The sequence below is a fragment of the Sceloporus occidentalis genome, unplaced genomic scaffold (assembly GCF_023333645.1).
Source record: "Sceloporus occidentalis isolate IW3139 unplaced genomic scaffold, rSceOcc1.0.p SCAF_39, whole genome shotgun sequence".
Lineage (NCBI taxonomy): Eukaryota > Metazoa > Chordata > Lepidosauria > Squamata > Phrynosomatidae > Sceloporus > Sceloporus occidentalis.
The window spans coordinates 8,189,183-8,212,898 of record NW_028317019.1 but is presented as its reverse complement, the minus strand read 5'-3'; the positions used below and the strand labels follow the sequence as shown (position 1 = coordinate 8,212,898).

Genomic DNA, 23,716 nt, shown 5'->3' with positions numbered 1-23,716 from the left:
AGCTGCACAAGAGTTGTGGGAATTCGCTTGTAGTGTAGGTGTATTTGGACTAAAAACTTTGAAGGCACCAATGCCCATTTGATCTTAGAAGCTAAGCAGAGTCAGCCCTGGGTAGTAATGGTTGGGAGACTGCCAACCAAGGTCAGGTGCTGCAGGCTATATTTCAGAGGAAGGGATTAGCAAAGCCATGGCTGAGTCTTTCCTTGCCTGTGAAGACGCATGACATTCATGGGGTCACCATAAGTTGACAGGTGACTTGAAGATGGTGCACACACACGCTCACAGACACACCTGTTTGGATGTAATTCAGTGAAAGTCGCCTTCTCCCCCAAATTCTATGCCAATGTAATACCTGCAAGATACATAGTCCTTCTACACTTTTTCCTTTTCTAGCACAAAAAATATGAAGCTGCTTTTTAGCTTTATGGAGTAGAGTTGGCCTTCTACCTTTGCAGCTTTGACTTTTGCGGATGTGATTATTTGAGGTTTCAACTGATATGTTCTCTCTAGGAATCTCTGCCAGAAGTTGGCCATAGGTTTATTCCCTGCTTCTGGTGTTCTCTTTGCTGTTTTTCATCACTGTTTTGTTGAATCACTGTTGTACTGTGTTTTGTATTTCCAACAAATTCTATTCCATGCAGAGAATTGTGGTCAGTGGGTGACAGCGAATGAATGACTGTATTCTCGGAATAATAATAAATGGTAGACAGAGAAGGATTTTCCACCCCCATCCCCTGGTGCTTCCTTTTAAAGTATTTGGTGCAATGTGGCTGTTTGTGTGTCAGTCATCTGCTGGACATTGCCCATGTCATCAGTGGTCACCAATGATTTCAGCCTAAAGCTTGTGACATCTTCAGTACCTTATTTAAATAAACCTGTAACTTCTTTGTTTAAGCATTTTCTTACTGTCCATGTGGGCTAATCTCACGTTGAAAAAGGAGTGTCCCTTCTTCACCTCCAAATCATGTCTCTCCTGTTCTACAGGTTATAGCTCCTGGTATGTGTTTTTACCATATTGCAAGAAAGGTGCTATAATGCACTGACAGCATTCATGCTTTGCATGTAGGAGGTTCTGTGTTCAGTTTTTGTGTAGGATCTTATGTAGTCATGAAGCTAAGAAAGATCTATCCCTGTCCCTGAAAAGTCACTCAGAGCTTTCCCCAATCTTCTAGATATTTTGAACAGTAACTTGTGTATATCATTCCACTTTAGGAACTGATAGGGATTTGTAGTCCAAAAATGCCAGGAGAATATCACCCGAGGGAAGTCTGTTACTGATATAGCTGACCAGAGATCTCCATAGGAGGCAGTATATAAAACATTTCTTCTTCTTCTTCCACACTTGGTGACACTGACCTGCTCCATGTGACAGTTTTCTTTATATCTTCTGTGTGCTACTGAGTGTGTTTTTCAGCATTTGGTGCTTAAAGCCCTATCTAATGTACATGCTGCCCTGGGATTATTGTAATGGGAAACCGTGGTTTCTTGTGACGTGAATAGCATATGAGCCTGGAGCTGTCATACTCTGCCCTCCTCTTTTTGCTCGTTGGAGAAGGGTTTGAAAGCATTTGCTTCCAATTCTTTTTTTATTGAATAAATAAAATAACTTTATTGAAGACAGTCAGGATAGAAGTGATAGCAATGCATTTAGGTCAGATCTGAGGCTTCCCTCCTCCTCACGATAGTATTAAGACGCAAACTAATTAGCTCCAGCTACTCAAGTTTAAAGAATCCTTTGGAGAAGCCACAGCGTTGCTTTTTATGGGTAAACTCTGGTTAAAACAAACCAAGATCTGATACCTTAGTTCATATTTGGTTGGTTTTTGTCACGCTGCATTTAGGGAAATCACATTGTTCATGTTTGGATGTCACAGAGGTCTGTTTAAGGCCATAAAAGGAATGACCCATCTCTTCTTCCAAGGTATGAAAAAGCAGGAGTGGAGATGAGAAACTGCGTGTGTGAGCATAAAGCTTTTGTTCTTAATATTGGAAAGGTCGTATCTCTTTATATAAACCAAGGTGTGCATTGACATCTAAAGGGAGGGCTTTCTCACAGTCCCACCATCCTCACAGACAGGGTTAGTAAGGATTCAGGAGAGAGCCTTATCCATGGCTGCTCCCAATAGATAGGACTTGGCTCCACAGAAAGCCCGTTTGGCTCCTTCCCTCCTGTCTTTCTTCTGGCAGATGGAGGCATTTCTATTTGGGCAGCCTTTGGGATTTTAACTATGGAGCTGCAGTGTGTGACATGGTATGCTCTCTCTCTGTAGAAATATATATATACACACACACACACACACACATATATAAACTGTTTTAATTACATTTTTGTTTTCAGTGTTTTAGTCATGTTTTCAATGCTGCCACTTAATTTCTTTATAGCTTTTGCAAATTGTTTTAGTTGAATATTTTAAAAATTATTATAAGCCACCTTGTATTCCATTTTGGGAGAAAAGCAGGAATGTAAGTGCAATAAACATATTAAAGAAAGAAAATGTGGCTCATTCATGTAATGGGGTTGAATTCTGTGTAAACCAGCTCACTCTCTGATCTACAAAAGTTATCATGTGTAATGTAGTTAACGAGGATGTTACTTCTCATTACATACGCCTGAAATCTCCCACGTTTGGGGGGGGGGGGGTAGCAGTGGGCATATTGACCATTTTTCAAATAGATGCAGACATGCACTTAATGACTTGTGTGTGAGAGAGGGAGGGATAAGTCTTAGAGAGTCAGGAACATAGTTTCTTTTTTCTCATACAGAAGGAAAATATGGAGGGAGAGGAGAGAGAGAAAGAGAGAAAGTGAAGAGGGAGATTAATAGAGAGAAAAGCCGTGGGGACAGAAAGAAAAAAATCAGCAAGGAAGAACAATTGTGAGAGAAACAGATCCTCACACACAAAGAAGCAAAACAGCAAAGGAATGATGAGGTGTGTGATGACATGTATGATGTGCCCATGAAACCACTGTGTGTGTTGTGATCAGTGGTGTGACACTGAAAGTCAGACCTTTGCTTAGATGTTCGAGTGACTGTTTGTATATGATGTGAAAAGGGCTGATGTGAAAGTGTAAAGGCAGGATTACTGCTGAACTAAAGAAATAAAGAAAACAAAAAATAACAACTGTGGAGCAGCTGCATAAATTCAACTTAGACTGTGAGGAAATCAAAAGAGTTAAAGAGTTCCTTGGATCAAGCATTGATCAGAATGGAGACTGCAGTCAAGAAATCAAAGGAAGACTAGGAATGGGGAGGGCAGTGATGAAAGAACTAGACGAGATCCTAAAGATAAACAATTGAGCACTAAAACTAGAACCGTCCAAGTCATGGGATTCCTCATCACTTTATACACATGTGAGAACTGGACAGTTAAAAAAGCCAACAGGAAGAAAATCAACTCATTCGAGATGCGATGGTGGGGAAAAGTGCTAAGGATCCCATGGACAGCCCAAAAGCCAAACAAATGGGTCCTAAAGCAGATCAAGACTGATCTCTCTCTAGAAGCCAAGATGACTAAATTGAGGCTGTCGTATTTGGACACATCACAAGAAGGCATGACTCATTAGGAAGGACAATGATGCTAGGAAAAGTAGAAGGTAGAGAAAACTGCAAGCCCAATGGGTAGAGTCAATAAACGGACATGAATCTGCAGGACCTAAGCAGAGCAATGGAGGACAGGGGTCTTGGAGATGTCTCATCCACAGGGTCAGCATGAGTCGGGGGCCTTGGGACCAGTTTAAGGGCAGTTAACAACATGTATAGGATGTGAAAATGACAGACTCTAGCCTGTAAACAGTACGATGTAATCTGATTTCCTTATTCAGCTACAAAACCAGGGAAGTGGCATTTGGAATGAAGGGAAGACCTCTAAATCTAGCTCCCAGGTTGCCAGGGGATTGCCAGAGTTTTTAGGTCCCTCCGTTTCCCTCCTCTTGGCTTTGGCCTAGATTTTGGCTCTTCTCCCCTCTCAAACAGAGTCCCCTCCCCCCAGGACTCCAGAGGAACCCCTCCCCCAATTGTTTCCTATGCTATTGAAACCTATCCTGTGTGATGCTTTCTATTTGGCACAAAACTATGAGGCATCAGAAAGGAGGGTCTCTCCTCTGCCCCACTTTCCAGAAGGGAGGGGGCTCCTCAAAGACCTTTTTACCTTTGGATCCCCCTCCCCTGTATGGCCATGCCTCTCTCCAAGGGTCGCCGCCCCCCTTTTCTCATAATAACACCCCAAGTACCTGGGCCCCAAGGAATCCCCTGAGGAGGGGGCAGGGAAGGAAAGAGGGAGAGGAGGCCTGGGAGGACCCCTGCCTTTCTTTGGGGCAGAAGAGGGGCTTCCTTCCTTCTTAAACCCCCCAAGGGCCCCGCAGAAGAACCTCCAGCCATTCCTCTGAATTAACATGGGCTCTCCCCACTTCCCTCCCTCCCTCAGAACAGACTGTGAGGGCAGGAATGGCTTCTGGAGCTGAGACTGTGCATGCGCAGATGCCTCCAAAGTAGGGTTGCCATATCCCGCCGGGGGGCGGGACAATCCCAGTTTGGGTGATGCCAACCCGGTCCCGGTCGGCGCCCAAACCGGGACGGCCCCACCCACCGCGGCCACCTCAGCCCCCGCGGCGGCTCCAAGGCCTTGCTGAGGCCTGGGAGGGCTCTCCGCGGTTGGAGCTCCAGCCACGGAGACGCTCCCTCCCGGGCCCCAGCGAGGCCTTGGAGGCACTCCGCTGCTTCCCACTGCGGCGATCGCCGCGATGAGGGGCGGCCCCCGCCTCCTTCCCGCCCTGGGAGCCGGCCGAGGCTTCCTCCCAGACCGGGAGGAGGAGGAGGCCGCTTCCCCTCGCGGCAATCGCCGCGATGAGGGGCGGCCTCCGCCTCCTTCCCGGCCTGGGAGCTGGCCGAGGCTTCCTCCTAAGCCGGGGAGGAAGCGGAGACTGCTCTCATCGTGGCGATCGCCTCGATGGGAGCCGGCCTCCGCCTCCTTCCCGGCCTGGCAGCCAGGCCCAGGCTTCCTCCTAAGCCGGGGAGGAAGCGGAGACTGCTCTCATCGCGGCGATCGCCGCGATGAGGAGCGGCCCCCGCCTCCTTCCTGGCCTGGGAAGAAGCCTGGGCCGGCAATCGTGGAGCCCTGGAAGGCCTCGCTGGGGGCTTGGGAGACACTGTCTCCCAAGGTCCCGGCGAAGCCTTCAAGCGGCTCCGCGATTGCAGAGTCCTCCAAGGCCTCGCTGGGGACTGCGAGACGCTGTCTCCCAGGCCCCAGCGAGGCCTTGGACAATGTTTCAAAATGTAGGACCTTTTTTTTTTTAAATTTCCTGGCCAGGAATATTTTTTTTAAAAAAAGGTCCTACATTTTAAAACATTGTCCTACATTTGTCCCGGTCTGGAGGTCCTCAGGGATGGCAACCCTACTCCAAAGGCCTCTCCTCAGCATGTGCAGTGATTGCCAGGGCCTAGATGCTGCTGCTTATTCCACTGGCGGCCTTTGCAGGAAAGGAGAGTATGCACCAGGGGTTCAGTGGCCTCCCCTTCCTTCCCTCCTTTCTTCCTTTGAGGAGACAGCAATGGAACCTAAGGTGCAGAGCTGGACTCAGGAGGGAAAGGCAGGAAAGGAAGGCTCTGCTTTGGAAAAAAAGGTTTCCCTGTGTGTCCTGTGTGTGTGTGTGTGTTTGCCTCTGCTGTTCTTATTGCTGGGAAAGGAGCTGAGGACTAAGGAGAGAAGAAAGGGTCAGTTTTCGGCAAATTCAGAACTTCTGTGCATCAAAGAGTCCAGTGCGTTGAAACAGCAAAGAATTTTACTGAGAACACATAGAAATTCAGTGTTTAAGCCAGAACAGCCCACTTCAAGCCAAACAATAAATTAAACGTCCAAAACCTAAAACATTGCCCTCTTCCAAACCTAACCCCACCTCCAATCCCCACAGTCTATGCCCCACAGGTAACAAGGCCCCCCTTGTCATTCCCACAACCTAGCCCTTCCTGTTATTATTATTATTATTATTAAACTTTATTTCTATAGCGCTGTAATTATACACAGCGCTGTACAAAGTCGGTAAAATTAGGAGTAAATAAAAGCCTGCCCAAGGCGTACATTCTAAGATAATAACAATTAAAAGAGGAATAGATAAAATTACCATATAGAAAGGAAAAAACAGATTAAAAACATCAAATATCAAACAAATCACATCACATCAAATATTGTCAGACAGCCAGATAACAATCACAAATTCCCTGAGAACGCTTCCCTAAACAATATGGTTTTCAGCTCAGCTTTAAAGCTGGTTAGGGAAGTGATGAGCCGTGCATGCAGAGGAAGAAGGTTCCAGGAATGAGGGGCAGCTAGAGAGAAGGGACGGATCCGGGACGGGGCAGAGGAGATCCTGGGTTGAGAGAGGAGATTTTGGCAACCAAAGCGGAGAGTGCGAGTAGGGATGTAGGGAGAGAGAAGATCAGTTAAATAAAGAGGGGCCAGCCCATGCAGGGCTTTAAAGGTGAGTAGCAAAAGTTTGTACCTGATGCGGAAAGGAAGATGGAGCCAGTGAAGGGAAGACAACAGAGGGGAGACATGATCATAACGGCGAGCGAGTGAAATAATGCGTGCAGCTGAATGCTGAACAGAAATTAATGGGTGGAGGTGAGAGAGAGGAAGCCCTGACAGGAGGAGGTTACAGTAGTCTAATCGTGAGACCACTAGGGCATGGACCAGTGTCTTTGCTGTAGAAGCTGAGAGATATGGACGGATTTTGGCGATATTATAGAGAAAAAATCTACAGACTTTGGCTGTAGTCTGGATCTGAGGGATATCAGCCTTCACTTTCTTCAGCCAACATCCCACACATTGCAAAAGCTATCATTCCCATAACTATTCTAACCAGCTGCAAAAAATCCCAGCCCCCCATCTACCTAACTTATACCATGACCCACAATCCCCAGCCAAATTTACAACCCAAAGCCATTATCTATACTATTAGCAATTAAAACCTAATCTTAACAAAATATAACTTAACAAAACATAAACAGACATATGGACAGATGAGCATCACGAACAAAATCACAACAGCCTTTTCTTAGCCCACTGGATTGAAAATATATTTTTTGTATTCCTTTTTGACAAAAATAATATTAGTTCACTACTGGGATTTGTGTGGCTTCTCTCCTGTGTGGACTCTCTGATGTCCCACTAGGTCTGACTTGCGAGAAAAACATTTCCCACAATGCTGGCATTTGTATGGCTTCTCTCCAGTGTGGAGTCTCTGATGCACCACTAGTTGTGACTTTGAAGAAAAACATTTCCCACAATACTGGCATTTGTATGGCTTCTCTCCAGTGTGGAGTCTCTGATGCATCACTAGTTGTGACTTTGAAGAAAAACATTTCCCACAATGCTGGCATTTGTATGGCTTCTCTCCAGTGTGGAGTCTCTGATGCATCACTAGTTGTGACTTTGAAGAAAAACATTTCCCACAATGCTGACATTTGTATGGCTTCTCTCCTGTGTGGAGTCTCTGATGTGTCAATAGATATGACTTTGAAGAAAAACGTTTCCCACAATACCGGCATTTGTATGGCTTCTCTCCTGTGTGGACTCTCTGATGTGTCACTAGGTCTGACTTGCGAGAAAAACATTTCCCACAATGCTGGCATTTATATGGCTTCTCTCCTGTGTGGCTTCTCTGATGTGTCACTAGGTTTGACTTCTGAGAAAAACATTTCCCACAATGCTGGCATTTGTATGGATTCTCTCCAGTGTGGACTCTCTGATGTATCTCTAGGTAATATTTCGACGAAAAACATTTCGCACAATGCTGACATTTGTATGGCTTCGCTCCAGTGTGGACTCTCTGATGTATCTCTAAGTGTGCCTTCTGAGAAAAACATTTCCCACAATGCTGGCATTTGTATGGCTTCGCTCCAGTGTGGACTCTCTGATGTATCACTAGATTTGATTTTGACGAAAAACATTTCTCACAATGGACGTTTAGGTCTATTTAATATTTTATAGGTTGTATGAATTGAATATTATATACTTACAAATATTGTACCTGCAAGATTCTTAATATCTTGTATAACTTATATTTTAGTTATATTTTGTTATTTATAATGGATTCTCCTTGGAGTATCTACTACTCGACATTCCTTTTACACGTGTTTTGCCTCGGTTGATGCTTGGGAAGATCAGTAAAGAAGTAGAAATAAGCGTTCCTTAACTGGTCCCAGTGTAGGTTAAGGGAAACCCTTTTATAATTCACTGGATGATGGCAGCGAGATTTAAGGAATTCAAGGGTCTGCTGGGCTAAGAGCCATAATGTCTAAATGTCTCATTAACAATTTGTAAGACACTCTGATAGCCTTTTGGCTGAAGAGAGGGGTATAAAATTATTATTATTATTGTTGTTGTTGTTGTTGTTGTTGTTGTTATTACAGGGCCGCAGTTTGGCTGCTTGGACCACCGGAGATCATCACAGTGAGTCAGTTGGAAAAGCCCATCTCACTCCAGAAAATAAAGGTACTTGAGGAGTTTGCACTCTACATCTTTCTGTAATAATAGCTACGAAACTGATAATAGCATTTGGGACATTTAGTCTTTTAAAAACAAATATGGCAGATTTAAATGCTGCTTTAAAACCTCTTTCCATCTGCCAGCTTTGTGCTGGTTTTGGGGGTAAATGAGAAAGTGTTGGGAGGGAGGGACTGCCAACAGAATTAGGAGATGCATTGCAGGCTATGGACAGTTTGCGGCCAAGAAAGGTCCAAAACACACAGCAGCAATAGTCCAGTTTGAGAGCGCTTTAACTGCCCTGGCCCAGTACTAGGGAATCCTGGGAAATGGAGTTTATTGTGTCACCAGAGCTCTCTGACAGAGAACGGTCAATGTCTCGCAAAACTATATTTCCCATAATTCCCTAGCACTGAGCCAGGGCAGTTAAAGCGGTCTCAGATTGGATTATTGTTGCAGTGTGTTTGGGACTTAGGTGACCCTTGGCAAGTCACACTCTCTCAGCCTCAGGGAAGGCAATGGCAAAGCTCCTCTGAACAACTCTTGCCAAGAAAACTCCAGGAGAGGCTCCCCAGAAGTCGGCAATGATTTGGAGCCACTCCAAAAAAACGACAAAGCCTCAAGAAAAAGACAGCGTGGTTTAGTGGATGGAGCATTGGACTATGACCCTGGAGCCCAGGGTTTAAATGCCCTCTTGGCCATGGAAACCCACTGAGTAACCTTAGGCAAGTCACACTCTCTCAGCCTCAGAGGGAGGCACTTGCAAAACAACTTCTGGACAAATCTTGCCAAGAAAAGCCTGCAATGGGCTTCCCTTAGGGTTGCCATAAGTCAGAAACAACTTGGGAGGCACACAACATGACAACAAGAGGAGTAACACCACTAACAGGGCTTAATCACACCTCACAAGACAGCTAGGGAGAAAGAAAGAAAGAAAGAAAGAAAGAAAGAAAGAAAGACAGACAGACATGGGAGTTGTAGTTCTTGGTTCAGAGGGATTGGAGTAGCCTTTCTGCAGGGCAGGACCCCTCCTCTTTCTGGCCATTTGGATGCTGGGAGATCAAGTCCACGAAAGGTACTTTAAATCTCATTGACAAGAGAAAAGGCTTCTACTGTCTTTCAGATCCAGTTTGCCCCCTAATCCTTTATGAGGCCAGAACCACTTTGTTGGGAAGCGAACCCAAATATCTCAGTAAGACTCTATGTCTCCCAAGGCCCCCTCCCTCCAGGACCTCCTTCCTCTCTTCCCCTCAGTCTCTTTTTCTCTCCCTGAAGGCCTCCAACTGACAACTGACAATCGCTGAGGAAGGGGCAGCCATTTTGCGTTCTGGCGGCCATTTTGTGATGCTTGTGAGACTGTGGGGAATAATGTTTTGGAACCTTCTCTGAGGCCTCCTCAGTTGAATTGAGAGGCTCCTGTTTCTCTCCCTGAGGCTCCAGAGTCAGAAGGAGGCCAGGTTCCTGGGGCCAAAAGGAAGGAAATGCGTCCCCTTGTGCCGCTGGCCCTCCATTTTGGGGCAAAGGAAGGAAGGAAGGAAGGAAATAAGGAAGGGGCCTGTGGGGGTTTGAGGAAGGGCCAGTGGGGAGGCTGGGCTTTGGGGGCTGGGAGGGAGAGGTGGGGAAAGAGACCCTCTCTTTGGGCCCTAGCTGGGGAGGGTCCACCGGTCCTTGCCTCCCCCTTTGGGAAAGGAGCCCCCCTCAGCCCCCTGGTCTCACTCCTGCCACTCATTCCTAGAATGGCTGGGACTCAGAGGAGTTTCCTAGGCATGGTCACCTTCTGCCCTCCATGGCCATTGGCACTGACCTTTCCCCATTGCCTTCCCTCCCTCAGCCTTGTGGACCTCCTTCTCCTTCGCACTCAGAGCAACCCTTCTCTACGGCTGAGGAGAGGGACTCTGACCCAGGGAAGCTCCAGCCATAAAGGACTGCAGAAGAGCCCTTTCTGGGGCCGCAGGAATCAGGGTCTTTGTACTGAAGGTAGGCCTTTATTCCTGGAGATGGAAGAGGACCTTTGTTTAAATGTTTCAGACCAGGATTGTGTGGAAGGGCTGCAGCTGAGAGACTGAGCCCATGCTTTGCAGGCATAAAGCCCCAAATTCAGTCTCTGGCAGCATTATCTTCCCAGAAGGTGGAAGTGAGATTTCCAGACCCCAGAGACACAGTGCGCCAGTGAGTCCTTTGTGTGGGGACTGTATTTGTCTGTGTTGTTTACTAGAGCTTTGTGAGGTATTTGTTTCACTGGGTTTATAAAATAAATAATAATAATAATAATAAAAACTTTATTTATATACCGCCCTTCGAAACATCAGGGCGGTTAAGAACAATAACAACATACATCCAATATAGATTAAAAACAATGCAATTAAAACAATAAAAGAACTTGTGCCAAATCACAAACTACTAACAGAGGGTGGGGGGGAGAGGGGGCTCTCAGGGCAAAGAATCAGGGGTAAGCCTGCTTGAAGAAGAACGTTTTCAGCCCCTTCTTAAATTGGACCAGGGAGGTTGCTGAACGGAGCTCAATGGGCAGCGAGTTCCAGAGGGTAGGGGCCGAGGTGGAAAAGGCCCTTCTGGTGGTATTAACTAATCTAGCCTCCGGAACTCTTAACAAGTGCTGCCCGGTGGATCTGAGTGTGCGGGGCGGATTGTACGGAGAGAGGCGGTCCTTTAAGTACTCTGGGCCCAAGCCATTTAGGGCTTTATAGGTTATAACCAACACCTTGTATTGTGCCCGGAAGCGAATAGGCAGCCAATGTAGGTCTTTTAAGACCGGTGTTATATGACTGGTCCTAGATATGTTAGTGACCAGTCTTGCTGCCATATTTTGCACTAATTGCAGCTTCCGGGTGTGGTACAAGGGTTGCCCCATGTAGAGCGCATTGCAGAAATCCAACCGAGAGGTTACCAGAGGGTGTACCACTGTTTCTAGGTCCCCCCGGCTCAGGTAGGGACGCAGCTGGTGTATCAGCCGAAGCTGATAGCAGGTGCTCCTGACCGTCGCATCCACTTGAGTTGTAAGGTGGAGCGACGAGTCAAGGAGCACCCCCAGACTGCGTACAGAGTCCTTCACAGGAAGCGTGATCCCATTCAGGACAGGTGGAACCACCGCCATCCCTGGGCCAGGAGAACCTATCACGAGTACTTCCGTTTTCTCTGGATTCAAGCTGAGTCTGTTTTCCCTCATCCAGCCCATTACCGACTCCAGACAGGCCACGAGAGGAGAGATGCCATCCCCGGTCACTGCATCAGTCGGAGACATAGAGAAAATTATTTGGGTGTCATCAGCGTACTGATAACCCCGTGCCCCATGACTCCGGATGATCTCTCCCAGCGGTTTCATGTAAATGTTAAAAAGCATGGGAGACAGAATGGCTCCTTGAGGGACCCCAGATGTTAGGGGTCTCTTGTCAGAGCACACGTCTCCCAGCTGAATTTCTATAGGCCTTCATATCCCAAAAATGAGCATAATCCAGGATGCAATCTTCGCTCATAAACCTATACAGAAGAAGCAATGGAAATACAGAATAAACTTAGATATCTAAACAAAGGAATTTTGTACAACCTAACAAGCCAGGAAGATGGCTTGCCAATAAAATAAGAGAGTTAAAAGAAAAAAACATCATAACGGAAATTTAAAAAGATTCAACATTAACATCTAGCCAAAATAAAATTAAGAAGACCTTCCAAGAATTCTATGCTAAATTGTATAAAGGATCTCAAACGTCTAGAGCCAAAATAGAGGAGTTTTTGGAAATCAGTGGATTTATGAAAGAAAGTTAAATATCTAGGAATAAATTTAACAACTCAAACTCAGATCTGTTTCACAATAACTATGAGACACATGGAAGGAAATCACAAAAGACCTAGAAAAATGGGGGAAATTACACTTATTGATATTAGGAACAATATCACTGATCCAAATGAGTTTCCTTCCTGAAATACTGTTTCTGTTCCAAGCGATACCCATCATCCAGAATGAAAAACCCTTGAATCTATGGCAAAAGGAAATCTCAAAATTTATTTGGAATAAAAAAGAGCCAGGATAAAAACAAAAATACTTTGTGATGACAAAAGTAGAGGAGGGCTGGGTTGACCAAACTTAAAACTTTATTATGCTTCTTGTTTGGATTAGAGAATGGTTTCTGTCAGAGAATGAACAGTTGTTATGTCTGGAGGGTGAACATTTAAGATTTGGGTGGAATGGATCCCTAATTTAAGGTAAAGAGAAAGTTCTTAAAGAAAGCTCAAATCATTTCGTAAGAAAAGCTCTATTGAAGATCTGGGGAAAAACAAGTGTAGAATATGTCCAAAAATACCTTTATGGCGTTTGCCGCATGAGGCTCTTTTCGGGAGGAAAAGTATCCAGAAAACTAAATGGTTGAGATACAAGGATGAACTGAAAGAAAACTAGAGATCAAAACACAAGAAGAACTTAAAGAATCTGGCCTAGATTGTCACTGGTATCTTTATCAAATGAAGGAGAGGTTTAAAATAGATGTGAAATTAGGAGGAATACAAAATGCAAAATGGGAATTGTGGAAGCCATGCTCCATGGTCATTCCATGCCTGATGAGAGTGTTGGGTGCGAGGCATTGGAGAAGCATCCAGCTGTGTTTCTCTATCCAGAAGCCAAAGGAAGGCATTCTCCTCTGAGGGCCACTGGGGAGGTCAGGAGGTTTCAGCAGATGATGCGCTCATTTCACATCTGGCTACAGGGACATAGCCAGGGTCCTCTCCAATTCCCCATCCCCTGACCCCCCTCCACTCTCACAAGGCATGGAGTGTCAGGACCATGGTGAACAGGTCTGAGGAAATGACAGGCATGTGGCCACTAGGTGGAGCTGTTGTGGAAGTCATTGACAGCTCTAGTGGCAGTTAGATGTGTCAGCATTTAAACAGTGCATCATTGGAATGTTGATGCAACTGTCAACTGTCATTCTCAACTGTCACTGAGGAAGAGTCAGACAGTGTGTGCCTCAGAGTGGGTTGTTACACTTTCCTCTCTTTGATATTCAGTACTATCTGTCATTATCCTTCTTTACAGAAGAACTTGTCAGTCATGAGAGAGTCCATACAGGAGAGAAGCCATATAAATGCCAGCATTGTGGGAAATGTTTTTCTCGGCAGTCAAGCCTAATGACACACCAGAGAATCCACACAGGAGAGAAGCCATATAAATGCCAGCATTGTGGGAAATGTTTTTCTCGGCAGTCAAGCCTAATGACACACCAGAGAATCCACACAGGAGAGAAGCCATATAAATGCCAGCATTGTGGGAAATGTTTTTCTCGGCAGTCAAGCCTAATGACACACCAGAGAATCCACACAGGAGAGAAGCCATACAAATGCCAGCATTGTGGGAAAGGTTTTTCTTGGAAGTCAGACCTATTGAAATATCAGAGAGTCCACACAGGAGAGAAGCCATACAAATGCCAGCATTGTGGGAAATGTTTTTCTTGGAGGTCAGGCCTATTCAATCACCAGAGAGGCTACACAGGAGAGGAGCCACACACATCCAAGCAGTGAAGGAACATTATTTTTGTTTTTTAATAATCTTTATTAAATTTTACAATAAAAAGTACAGAAATCAAGAAGATTGACAAAATTTCAAATAAAGTTTTAAAGTTATGGTTTGTTAAGTTTAGGTTTTAATTGCTACTAGTATAGACAATTGTTTTGGGTTATAAATTTGGCTGGGGATTATGGACTGTGGTTTAGGTTAGTTAGAGGGGGGCTGGGATTTGTTGCAGCTATCTAGAATAGCAATGATAGCATTTGGAATTTGTGGGATTTTAGCCAAAGAAAGTTGGGGACCGGTAGTAACAGAAAGGGAGCTAGTTTCTTCAAATGTCTGGGGCAGGGAGAGATTGTGTGTGTGAGAAGGATGGCAAAGTGGGGCTCATAGTGAGGGATAGATGATGGGATTTGTAGGTGGGGGCTAGGTTTGGTAGAAGGTGGAGTTTTAGGTTTTGAGGTTTCAATATATTCTGGCAGTTCTGGCTTAAACATATTTCTGATATCTGTTTTCAATAAAGGTCTTTGCTGTTTCAACACACTGGATTCTTTGATGCACAGAATTTGTGAATATGCACAAAACTGACACTTTCTTCTCTCCTCAATCCTCAGCTCCATTCCTAGCTGTAAGAACAGCAGAGAGAAACACACATCTATCTATCATCTATCTATCTATCTATCTATCTATCTATCTATCTATCTATCTATCTATCTATCTATGTGTGTATATACAGTATACACAGAGAGACTATTTCCAAAGCAAAGCCTTCCTTTCCTGCCTTTCCTGGGCTCCATTGCAGCCTCTTCAAAATCTCCTCAAAAGAAGGAAGGAAGGAACAAAAGGAGGGAGGGAGGGAGGGGAGGCTGCTGGACCCCAGTACACTCCTTCCCTTCCCTCAAAGGCCGCCAGTGGAATAACAGCAGCAGCAGTAAGGCCCTGGTGATCCCTGCACATGATCAGAAGGGGCCTTTGGATGTATGTGCGCATGCGCAGTCTCAGACCTGAAGCCATTGCTGCCCTCACAGTCTGAGGGATGGAAATGGGGGACAACCCTCGTTCCTTTAGAACAATGGCTTGAGGATCTTCTGGGGGGGGGGGGCTTGGGGATAACAAGAAGGAAGGAAGCCCCTTTTTCCTCACAGAAAGGCAGGGGGGGGTGCCAGGCCTCCTCTTTCTCTTTCCATCCCTGCCTCCTCGGAGGAGGACTCCTTGGGGCCCAAGTACTTAGGGGGTTATTATGAGAAAAGAGGGCGGGGGTCCCTTAGAGAGAGACATGGCCATGGAGGGGATCATTATCCAAATATACAAAGGTCTTTGAGGAGCTCCCTCCCTCCTGGAAAGTGGAGCAGAGGAAAGACCCTAGAATAATGTGTCCAGTTCTGGGCACCATAATTTAAAAAGGATGTGGAGAAAGTGGAGCATGTCCAAAGGAGTGTGACTAAAATGGTGAAGGGTCTGGAAACCATGCCCTATGAAGAACACCTTAGCGAACTGGGGGTGTTCAGCCTAGAGAAGAGACGGTTAAGAGGTGATATGATAGCCCTGTTTCTTGAAGGGATGTAATCTTGAGGAGGGAGGAAACTTGTTTTCTAATGCTCCAGAGACTTGGACAAGCTCCAAGAAAAGAGATTTCACCTCAAAGTTAGGAAGAAGGAACTGACAGAGCTGTACAACACTGGAACACACTCCTTCCTCAGAGCGCAGTCGAGTCTCCTTCCTCAGAGGTCTTTAAACAGAGGCTGGATGGCCATCTGTCGGGGATGCTTTGGCATAATAGGGTTGGACTGGATGGCCGTTGTGGCCTCTTCCAACTCTTTGATTCTATGAATCCATGAGTATATACAGTATAGCCCCCAGAATTCCAAAGCATGGATCTGTCAATCTGCATTAATCCTACAGTGTAGGTGCAGCCTTTATTATATGTCTTTTATTGCCCTTTGTCCATAAAAGCAAGAAGGGGAATGGCCCCTGCCTGCATTGAGATCCTTCACTATCATCTTAACTGAGAAGCTCTACAGACCACCCCTAAGGGACGGCCTGCAGTCGCCCCTTTTTCTGATGGATCAGGGCTACAGCAGGCTCACCCTGTGGCCCTGATCTGGCCTTTCAAGGGTGAGAAAAGGAGCCACAAAAAGCAGCTCCTTTTTGCGCCCTCAAAAGGGCACCATAGCTGCATTGCCACAGCTATGCAGCACTCGTTTGGGGCTGCGTCATGTGGAGCAGCACATGGCATCAGGGCGTCCTGGGAGGCAGAGTTGGGCATGCATTGTGAGGACACTATGCCCTGACACCGCCCCTATGCCGGCCTTAATGGCCGTTGTGTACAGGGCCTGAGTAGCATCAGAGGCAGCATGTAGGCCTGTAGTTGTTGAGCACAAGTTTATGACTCTGGAGACCAGGGTTCGAATCGTAGCCCAACCAAGAAAGCCACTGAGTGACCGTAGTCAGGCTACACTCTCTCAGCCTCAGAGGATGATCAAGGCAAAGCCCCTCTGAAGAAATGTGACAAGAAACCTCCTGATAGGATCGCCATAAGTCAGAAATGACTTGAAGGCACACAACAACAGTTATTTATTCGTTTATTGTAACCTAAAACATAACATAAACATGACATGACATACAAAATGACATAAAATATATAATAAGAATTCCTTTCATTCTTTCTCTCCTTCCTAAGATATCTATGCTTGGTGTTTATACATATTTTTGGTAATGTTCCTTCCTTATATACACATGATAATAGATAATAATAAAGGCTGCACCTACAATGTAGAATCAATGCTGTTACTTATATACAAATGATTTTTGGATCTATCTTAAATATATGGCTCTTCCCAAATTCTGAATAACTATACAACAGCTTCTCTTACTTAATTCTGAAAACCAACAGTTGACATTTCTCCCAACATGTTCCTTAAATATTTCATTACCAGTTCCCAAATACTGACAAGTTTCCCTAGGCTTTCAGGTTTCATGGCTTTTATATGGGGTAAATGTATTAAATAATGCGTTTTCACTTTTGTAAGTGTTTAACCTTAATTTTATACTGTTTTAATGGTCTTATTTTAATTTGTTTTTTTTTTAAATTGTTTTAAAGGCGTTTTATCTTGAGAGCCGTCTTGGGAGAAAGGCGGTGTATAAATAAATAAACAAATGCATGAGACATATCCATTTGTCTATTTCAGCCATTTCCAATAGTTTTAATGACCAATCTTGCACCAAAAGGATTGAACTCTCTTTCCATTTCGATGCTATTACGATTCTGGCTACCAATGTCACATAACTCAATATTTTAGCATTTCTGCCAGACGAAGAAGCCAGTGAAGCTTTGAAAGTTTGCACGATGCAACTTTTTTCCCATTTTGGGTGGCCAATAAAGGTATATATTTTGTATTGTGGACAAGTCTTGGTTCCAAATCTTTGATCATCTTCACTCATCCTTCCCTGGAGACATTATTACAGCTTGTCCACATCCTCTTGAATCATGGTGCCCAGAACTGGACACAGGATTCCCAGAGAGGCTTGACCAGAGCAGAATACAGTGGCACTATTACTTCCTATGATCTAGAGTCCTGCTGAATTCAGCCTGGAATCATTCTAGCTTTTCTGGCTGCTGCTCCACACTGTTGACATGTTTAGCTTGGTGTCTACTAAGGCCCCAAGATCCGTTTCACATGTGCTCCTTTCAAGCAAGGTGTCACCCATCCTAAGCTGAGCCTGTCATACTTTGGACATGCCACGAGAAGACCTGAATCACTAGAAAAAGACAATAAAGCTTGGCAAGGTAGACCATGGGAGCCAGGGTGGAGTAGTGGATTCCTCCTGCCCTTCCCCTGGCCTCCAGTTGTGGACGATGGATCTGGAGACCAGGGTTCAAATCCCCGCTCGGCCATGTAAACCCACTGGGAGATCTTGGGCAAGTCATACGCTCTCAGCCTCAAGGGAAAGCCATGGCAAACTTCCTCTGAACAAATCTTACAAGAAAACCCCATGATAGGTTCACCTTGGGGTCACCATAACATCCTGCATTTTGCATTGCCTTGGCCTCCTTTACAGTGATGGCGAACATTTCTAGGTGCTGGGGGTGGGGCTTCTGCCCTCTGTGGGTGGGACTTCTGCCATCCATGGGCAGGGCTTCCACCATCGGAGGCGGGGCTTCCAGGGCAGGAAGAGACAGCTAGAAGCCGGTGGAAATTAGGGGGGTGACGGGCACATGCTGTTGCTCCTGCTCCTCCTGCCCTTCCCCTGGCCTCCAGCTGTCTCTCAGCTGGGGGACAGTAGGGGCCCGTGGTGGGGAGGAGCAATGGGCCCGCGCCTCTGCTGCCCTCCACGAGGCTTTGCCAGTCCTGAGGTCTACTTCCAGGGACCATTGGATTTGATTCAAATTTCTGCATGTCTTTCGCTTCAAATTGTTTTAAAAGGCTGTTGGCTCTTCTCTTTTAATTTGCCATATTTTAAAATACAGATTAAGCCCACTTAAATCACTCTTGTCTTAAATTGCATTGCCATCTTGTGGCACCTCTGAGACTAACTGAGCAAAAGAAGTTGAAGCATAAACTTCTGTAGACTTGGTCTCCATCCTCAGATGCATGGAGTCAACAGGTGCCCAAGAAAGACCTTAGATCCTTCCTGAGCACCCTCTCACTCCTTGCATCTGCCGAAGGAGATCAAGTCTGCAAAAGCTGATGCTAAAACATCTTTCGAAGGCAAAAGACCTGGTAGAGCTCCTCTTGGCTTCTCCACTGGGTTTTTGGCACAACTGGCCTTACTTTTATCTTTCACACAGTCCTTTTTCTCCTCCATTTCTGGACTAAATTCAGCAGGTAGTCAACTTGAGCTTGGAGCTGCTTCTCCTGTGGCCTTTTGTATCTCTCAACTAACATGACCTTTGGATGGGAAAATAAAGAACAAAAAGAAAAGAAAATCTCACCTAGTTTTTAATTAAAATTGCCTGACGGAGCAGGAGAAACAAGAGTCGGAAGGCGAGATTGTGAACCTGATGTGAACATTGTTTTCTGGGGGCAGGTTGTAAGTGGCACATCTGGTTCACATGGTCATCATGGTATGACTGGTTGTTGTTTTGTAATTGGAAAACAACAATGCATGCTCTTTGATTGCAGTTTTTCTCCTTCTCCTTCTGTATTAATAAACATAACACTGAGAAATAACAGACACGTAAAAGTAATGATGCAATAAACAAACAAATGAGTTTCGACAACGATTTCCAAATCATGGCAGATAGGAAAACCTGGCAAGACAAATCATTTGGACCTGTGTACCTTTCTACAAATAGATGCAGGAGGTTTAAAGGGAGATGTGTCTATTTTTGTTTACATATGCAATGCAGATATCCCAAATCTCCAACAAAAATGTTGTATAGTGAAATATTCTCTTGTATCTGGGAAATGTCTAATTAACAATTTGTAAGCCACTCTGATAGCCTTGGTTGAAGAGCAGGGTATAAGTAAATTATTATTATTATTATTATTATTATTATTATTATTATTATTAGTTGTGTGTTTATTTTGGTAAGGAATTCACTTTATATACTTTCCCCCCCCCCCAGTAGTGATAGGCATTGATCTGCACCTTTTAATATATCTAAATGATAGGCTCTGACCTGCACCTTGATATCAAAAGTGCATCTTGACCTGAGTAGCTGTATGGCCCTAGCATGGGATCCAAATAACAGGTTCCCACTGAGACAAGGGGAAGCCATGGGTTTTGATATGTAAACGAATTTCCTTTCCCAGCTCTGAAGATGGGTGAGATCATGCCAGGAGCTGCTTAGCTGCTATCAGGCAGATGTCTTAAGGAAGTGTTTCTCTCTTGTGATTGAGGGGGAACCATTTGAATCAAAGGAATGGGATTGCATAGCCGTTTGTGTTCCTACTCTAGCAGAAACATTTGGTGAGATCAAAACATGGACCTAAGATGTGAAATACACTTCAAACAGTTTCAGACTGATTGCCCTTTGTCTAGAGACCCTGTTAAACCCTTAAAAGGTCTCCTAAATTTAGGGATGTGCTGCTGCCATCCACTCTCAGCTGCCTCCCTCACGCAGGTCAGTCACCGGCCTGTCTCTGGTCATTTTGCAGCCAACATCTATGTCAGACTAAAATCAGAGTCGCTCTGACCTGGTCTGCTAAGCCTTAAATATTAAGCAGACTTACAAACCCTCACACAAATTGGACTTCCCAAGATAGAACCTCTACATCAGGTGAGTATTACCATGAGAAAAGCCTATTATCTATCCCACATCTACCAAGTTATTTCCTGAGCCTTGTATGAATGCATGTGCGTATGTGCCTGTGTGTGTTTGGACCCCTGTTTCCAATAAAAGAGTCTTTGATTGTACTTAGAGCCTCTGCCTCGTTTCTGGATTTCTAGTTCCTGGTATCCAGATCGAAGGGCCGATCCCTGAGGTGTAGCAACAGGCCTCCTCTTGTGACCCTGAGCTAATTAAATTCCCCATTGATAATTTAGTCACTCTTCACTGTTACAGTAGAAAGGTGGTATGTAAATAAACCTGACTTGCCTCATAAAATTCATTGAACGGCTCTCACTAAAGACAAAGGTCTGTGTCCCATTATATCCAACCTCCTTAGTGGCTTCCATCTTAGTGGGACAGTGAATCCATGTTGGTTTTAATCTTGACTGTCCAAGACATTGAATTTATTTGGGGGAAGAGAGTTGAGTAAAAAGTTTGGGGTGGATTTAATGCCCTGACCTCCGTTACTTTAAGGATAAATTCTCAGTGGGGAGGAATAACTAACTCTCTTCTCAAGACAGCCAGATGCGAACACGCTGCCCAACTCTAAAACCCCATGGAAAGCGCATGAGGCTTCTTCTGTACGTTGTCAGTTAGTTCCAGGTCATCCTCTGATTCTATGAGATCCATGTTTCTGTAGCCATGCCAGTAAGATCCCAGCGGCAAATGTGAGTCATCCTCCAATCCGCATTCAACATCCAAATGGGCTGCTTTGACTCCGTAGGTCAGAGAAAACCTCTCCATTTGAACAAAGAGTAGAAAGATGAGGCGGTGCCCCTTTTCCATATTGCGGCTTTTCTCCTAAGGCCAAGAACCTCTTGCATAAAAGTGTCCCAGACTCACTTGGCTCCCTTCCTCTGGGTCAGAAAGAACTGTCTGGTTCAGGATCGCCGTCTCTTCTTCATTTCGCATGATGCCTTTGTCATTCATCTTAAGGCCAGACAATTTTGTGGAGGGACCTTTCTTCTTTCCAAGTCCTTTGTCTGGAGAAGATTTTTGTTTTAAGTATAAGAACAGTCTAACAAATAAATACAATTTTACCTGAGCAAATTAAGTGAAACTCAGGAGAAGCATCATAGGATATATCAGGCAGAACTCTCTTCATGCATGTAAACTTTTAACAGGTTCACTAGTGGTCAAGTTGAAGGCAGTTCTTCATTGGTCTGTGTTCAAAGGAGGTTTGTCATAGGCCACCTCCACTGTATGACTGTGGATGAAAAAGCCTAACAGCCTCTATGCCTAGAAAAGAAATTGAGGGCACCTTCCTGGTAGGATTTTTCTTGAACTGCCTCCCAAATAATATGTCTTCTGTGAAAGATTACAAGCCTTGTGTTTTTTAAGGAGCCAAACTGTCTCTAAGCATGGCCATGGAAGAGGTTCATACATTTCTAAATGGGGTTGAGAAAGTGGAAGGAGACACAGTTTTCTCCTCCTCTCTTTTTGCTTGATCTTGGGGTCATTTAGTGGAGATGGGAAATTCAGGACAGACAACAGCAAAACGAAAACCACATTTCACACAGTTCATGTAAACTTTGACAGACTGTGACTTCCATATTATTGGGGCATTGAATTTCAACAACAATTATGATAATTAGCTTCTTATTCCCCAAACCACAGAGTTTTCTGAAATCCGAAAGACTGTGTTTATCACACGGAGGTTTTTGCAGCTCTTTGCAGCTCAGATCCGAAGCCACTGCAGGTCAAACGATGCGAATCCACGCGAAAATGTGAGTGTCATCACACTGGATTCCTTTCTATGGGGGCTCCTTCCATGGGGCTTCCGCAGTGGTTCCAAAGTGACCCCTCATTTTGGTGAAATAGGTAACAAGCGAATGCTCAGAAATTGCTTCCAAGCTCACTCTGATTCCACTCCGAATTGGTCTGGTGTGGAATGCAGCTCTGCTTCTGCTCTGTTTCACCACTGCAAACCCCCCGGTTGCAAATTTCCCATGATGCAGCGCTGCAATTCCCCCCACTTCCTTCCGGTGGTCCTTTCGCTTTCAGGGCAACCAAGGGGGGGGGGGGGAATAGGCAGCCAATGGGAGCAGAGGAAGGTCCAGGTAAAGGGAAGGAGGCCACGCCCCCTCAGGAATGGGGAGCCAATGGGAAAATCACATTAGTCCCCATAGATTTCGGTTTTATCAATAAAGAACATTCCTAATACAACGCCGCCCTCTTGTGGATACTCTGGGCACTGCAGCCTCCTTGGGCTTCTCACCAACTTCTATCCTGGAGCGCCATCTGGTGGCCACTCTGGGCAATTCACTAATAGCAATTAACCAAATTAAAACAAAAACATGAAACAAGCTAGACAAGGTAACTGTTACATGGAATTGTAATTGGTTGACCAGCCGAACCGAAAGGGTGCTCAACAATGACTCCTTTTCATCCTGGATAGAAGTGACCAGTGCTGTGTCCAGTGGGGTCCTTTCCTGGGCCCAGTGCTATTCAACATCTTTATCAATTATTTGGATGACAGAATTGGGGGCATACTTATCAAATTTGCAGATGACACCAAATTAGGAGGAGTAGCTAATACCCCAAAGGACAGGATCAAAATTCAAAAGGACCTGAATAGACTAGAAAGCTGGGTCAAAGCTAACAAAATGAAAATTAACATGGAGAAATGTAAGGTACTGCATTAAGGGCAGAAAAATGAAATGCACAGATATAGGATTATGGGGGACACCTTGATGAATGAAACTATGTGTGAAAGGGATCTAGGAGTCCAAGTAGACCACAAGTTGAACATGAGTCAACAGTGCGATGTGGCAGCTAAGAAGGCCAATGCAATTTTAGGCTGCATCAATAGAAGTATAGAGCCTAGATCAAGGGAAGTAATAGTACTACTCTATTCTGCTCTGGTCAGGCCCCACATGGAATACTGTGTCCAGTTCTGGGCCCCACAATTCAAAAAAGGATGTTGAGAAACTGGAGGACACCCAAAGGAGGGCAACTAAAATGGTGAAGGATTTGGAAATCACAATGGGACAGCCTCAGTGCTTCAGGCAATGAGCATCAGCTGCCCTCGGTTCGCCTCTGACATCTTCCTCCTCCATAACTTTAATTTCGACACCATCCACTTCATAAGGGCCTTTAATTCCTTTATGTCTTCCTCCATTCGATAAACGTCTACCTGGGGTTCTTCTGTGCTGGGGCGGCTATCAAGCGACTCCCCCACTGCCAGGTCCCAGGTGTCACTCTGCCCCCCGACGGCCTTCTTTCCCCCAGTCTGGGGCCAGAAACCCAAATCCTCCAGTGGTGGCCTGGGAGGTGTGAGCTTCATAAGGTTTCCCAGTCTTGGGCTTGGCCCTAGTTCCTCTGAAGAAAGCACCTGCTCCTCCACCACCGGGATCTCCAGAACCACCGGGTTCTCCAAGAACTCTTCTTGTTCCTGGGTCTCCATTGGAGGTAAAACTGTGAGACTTTGCAAATGGTGAGATCTGGAGT

General features: G+C 45.2%; 1 protein-coding gene across 1 annotated transcript in view; it reads right to left on the bottom strand.

Annotated features, from left to right (window-relative positions):
* The window catches only part of LOC149290522 (uncharacterized), a 116,662-nt gene that overhangs the window by 74,967 nt on the left and 17,979 nt on the right, over positions 1–23,716 (bottom strand). The window contains exon 5 of the mRNA XM_089489361.1: positions 7,195–7,923. Coding sequence (XP_089345487.1) covers positions 7,195–7,923 — 729 coding nt within the window. The remainder of the gene's footprint in view (positions 1–7,194; positions 7,924–23,716) is intronic.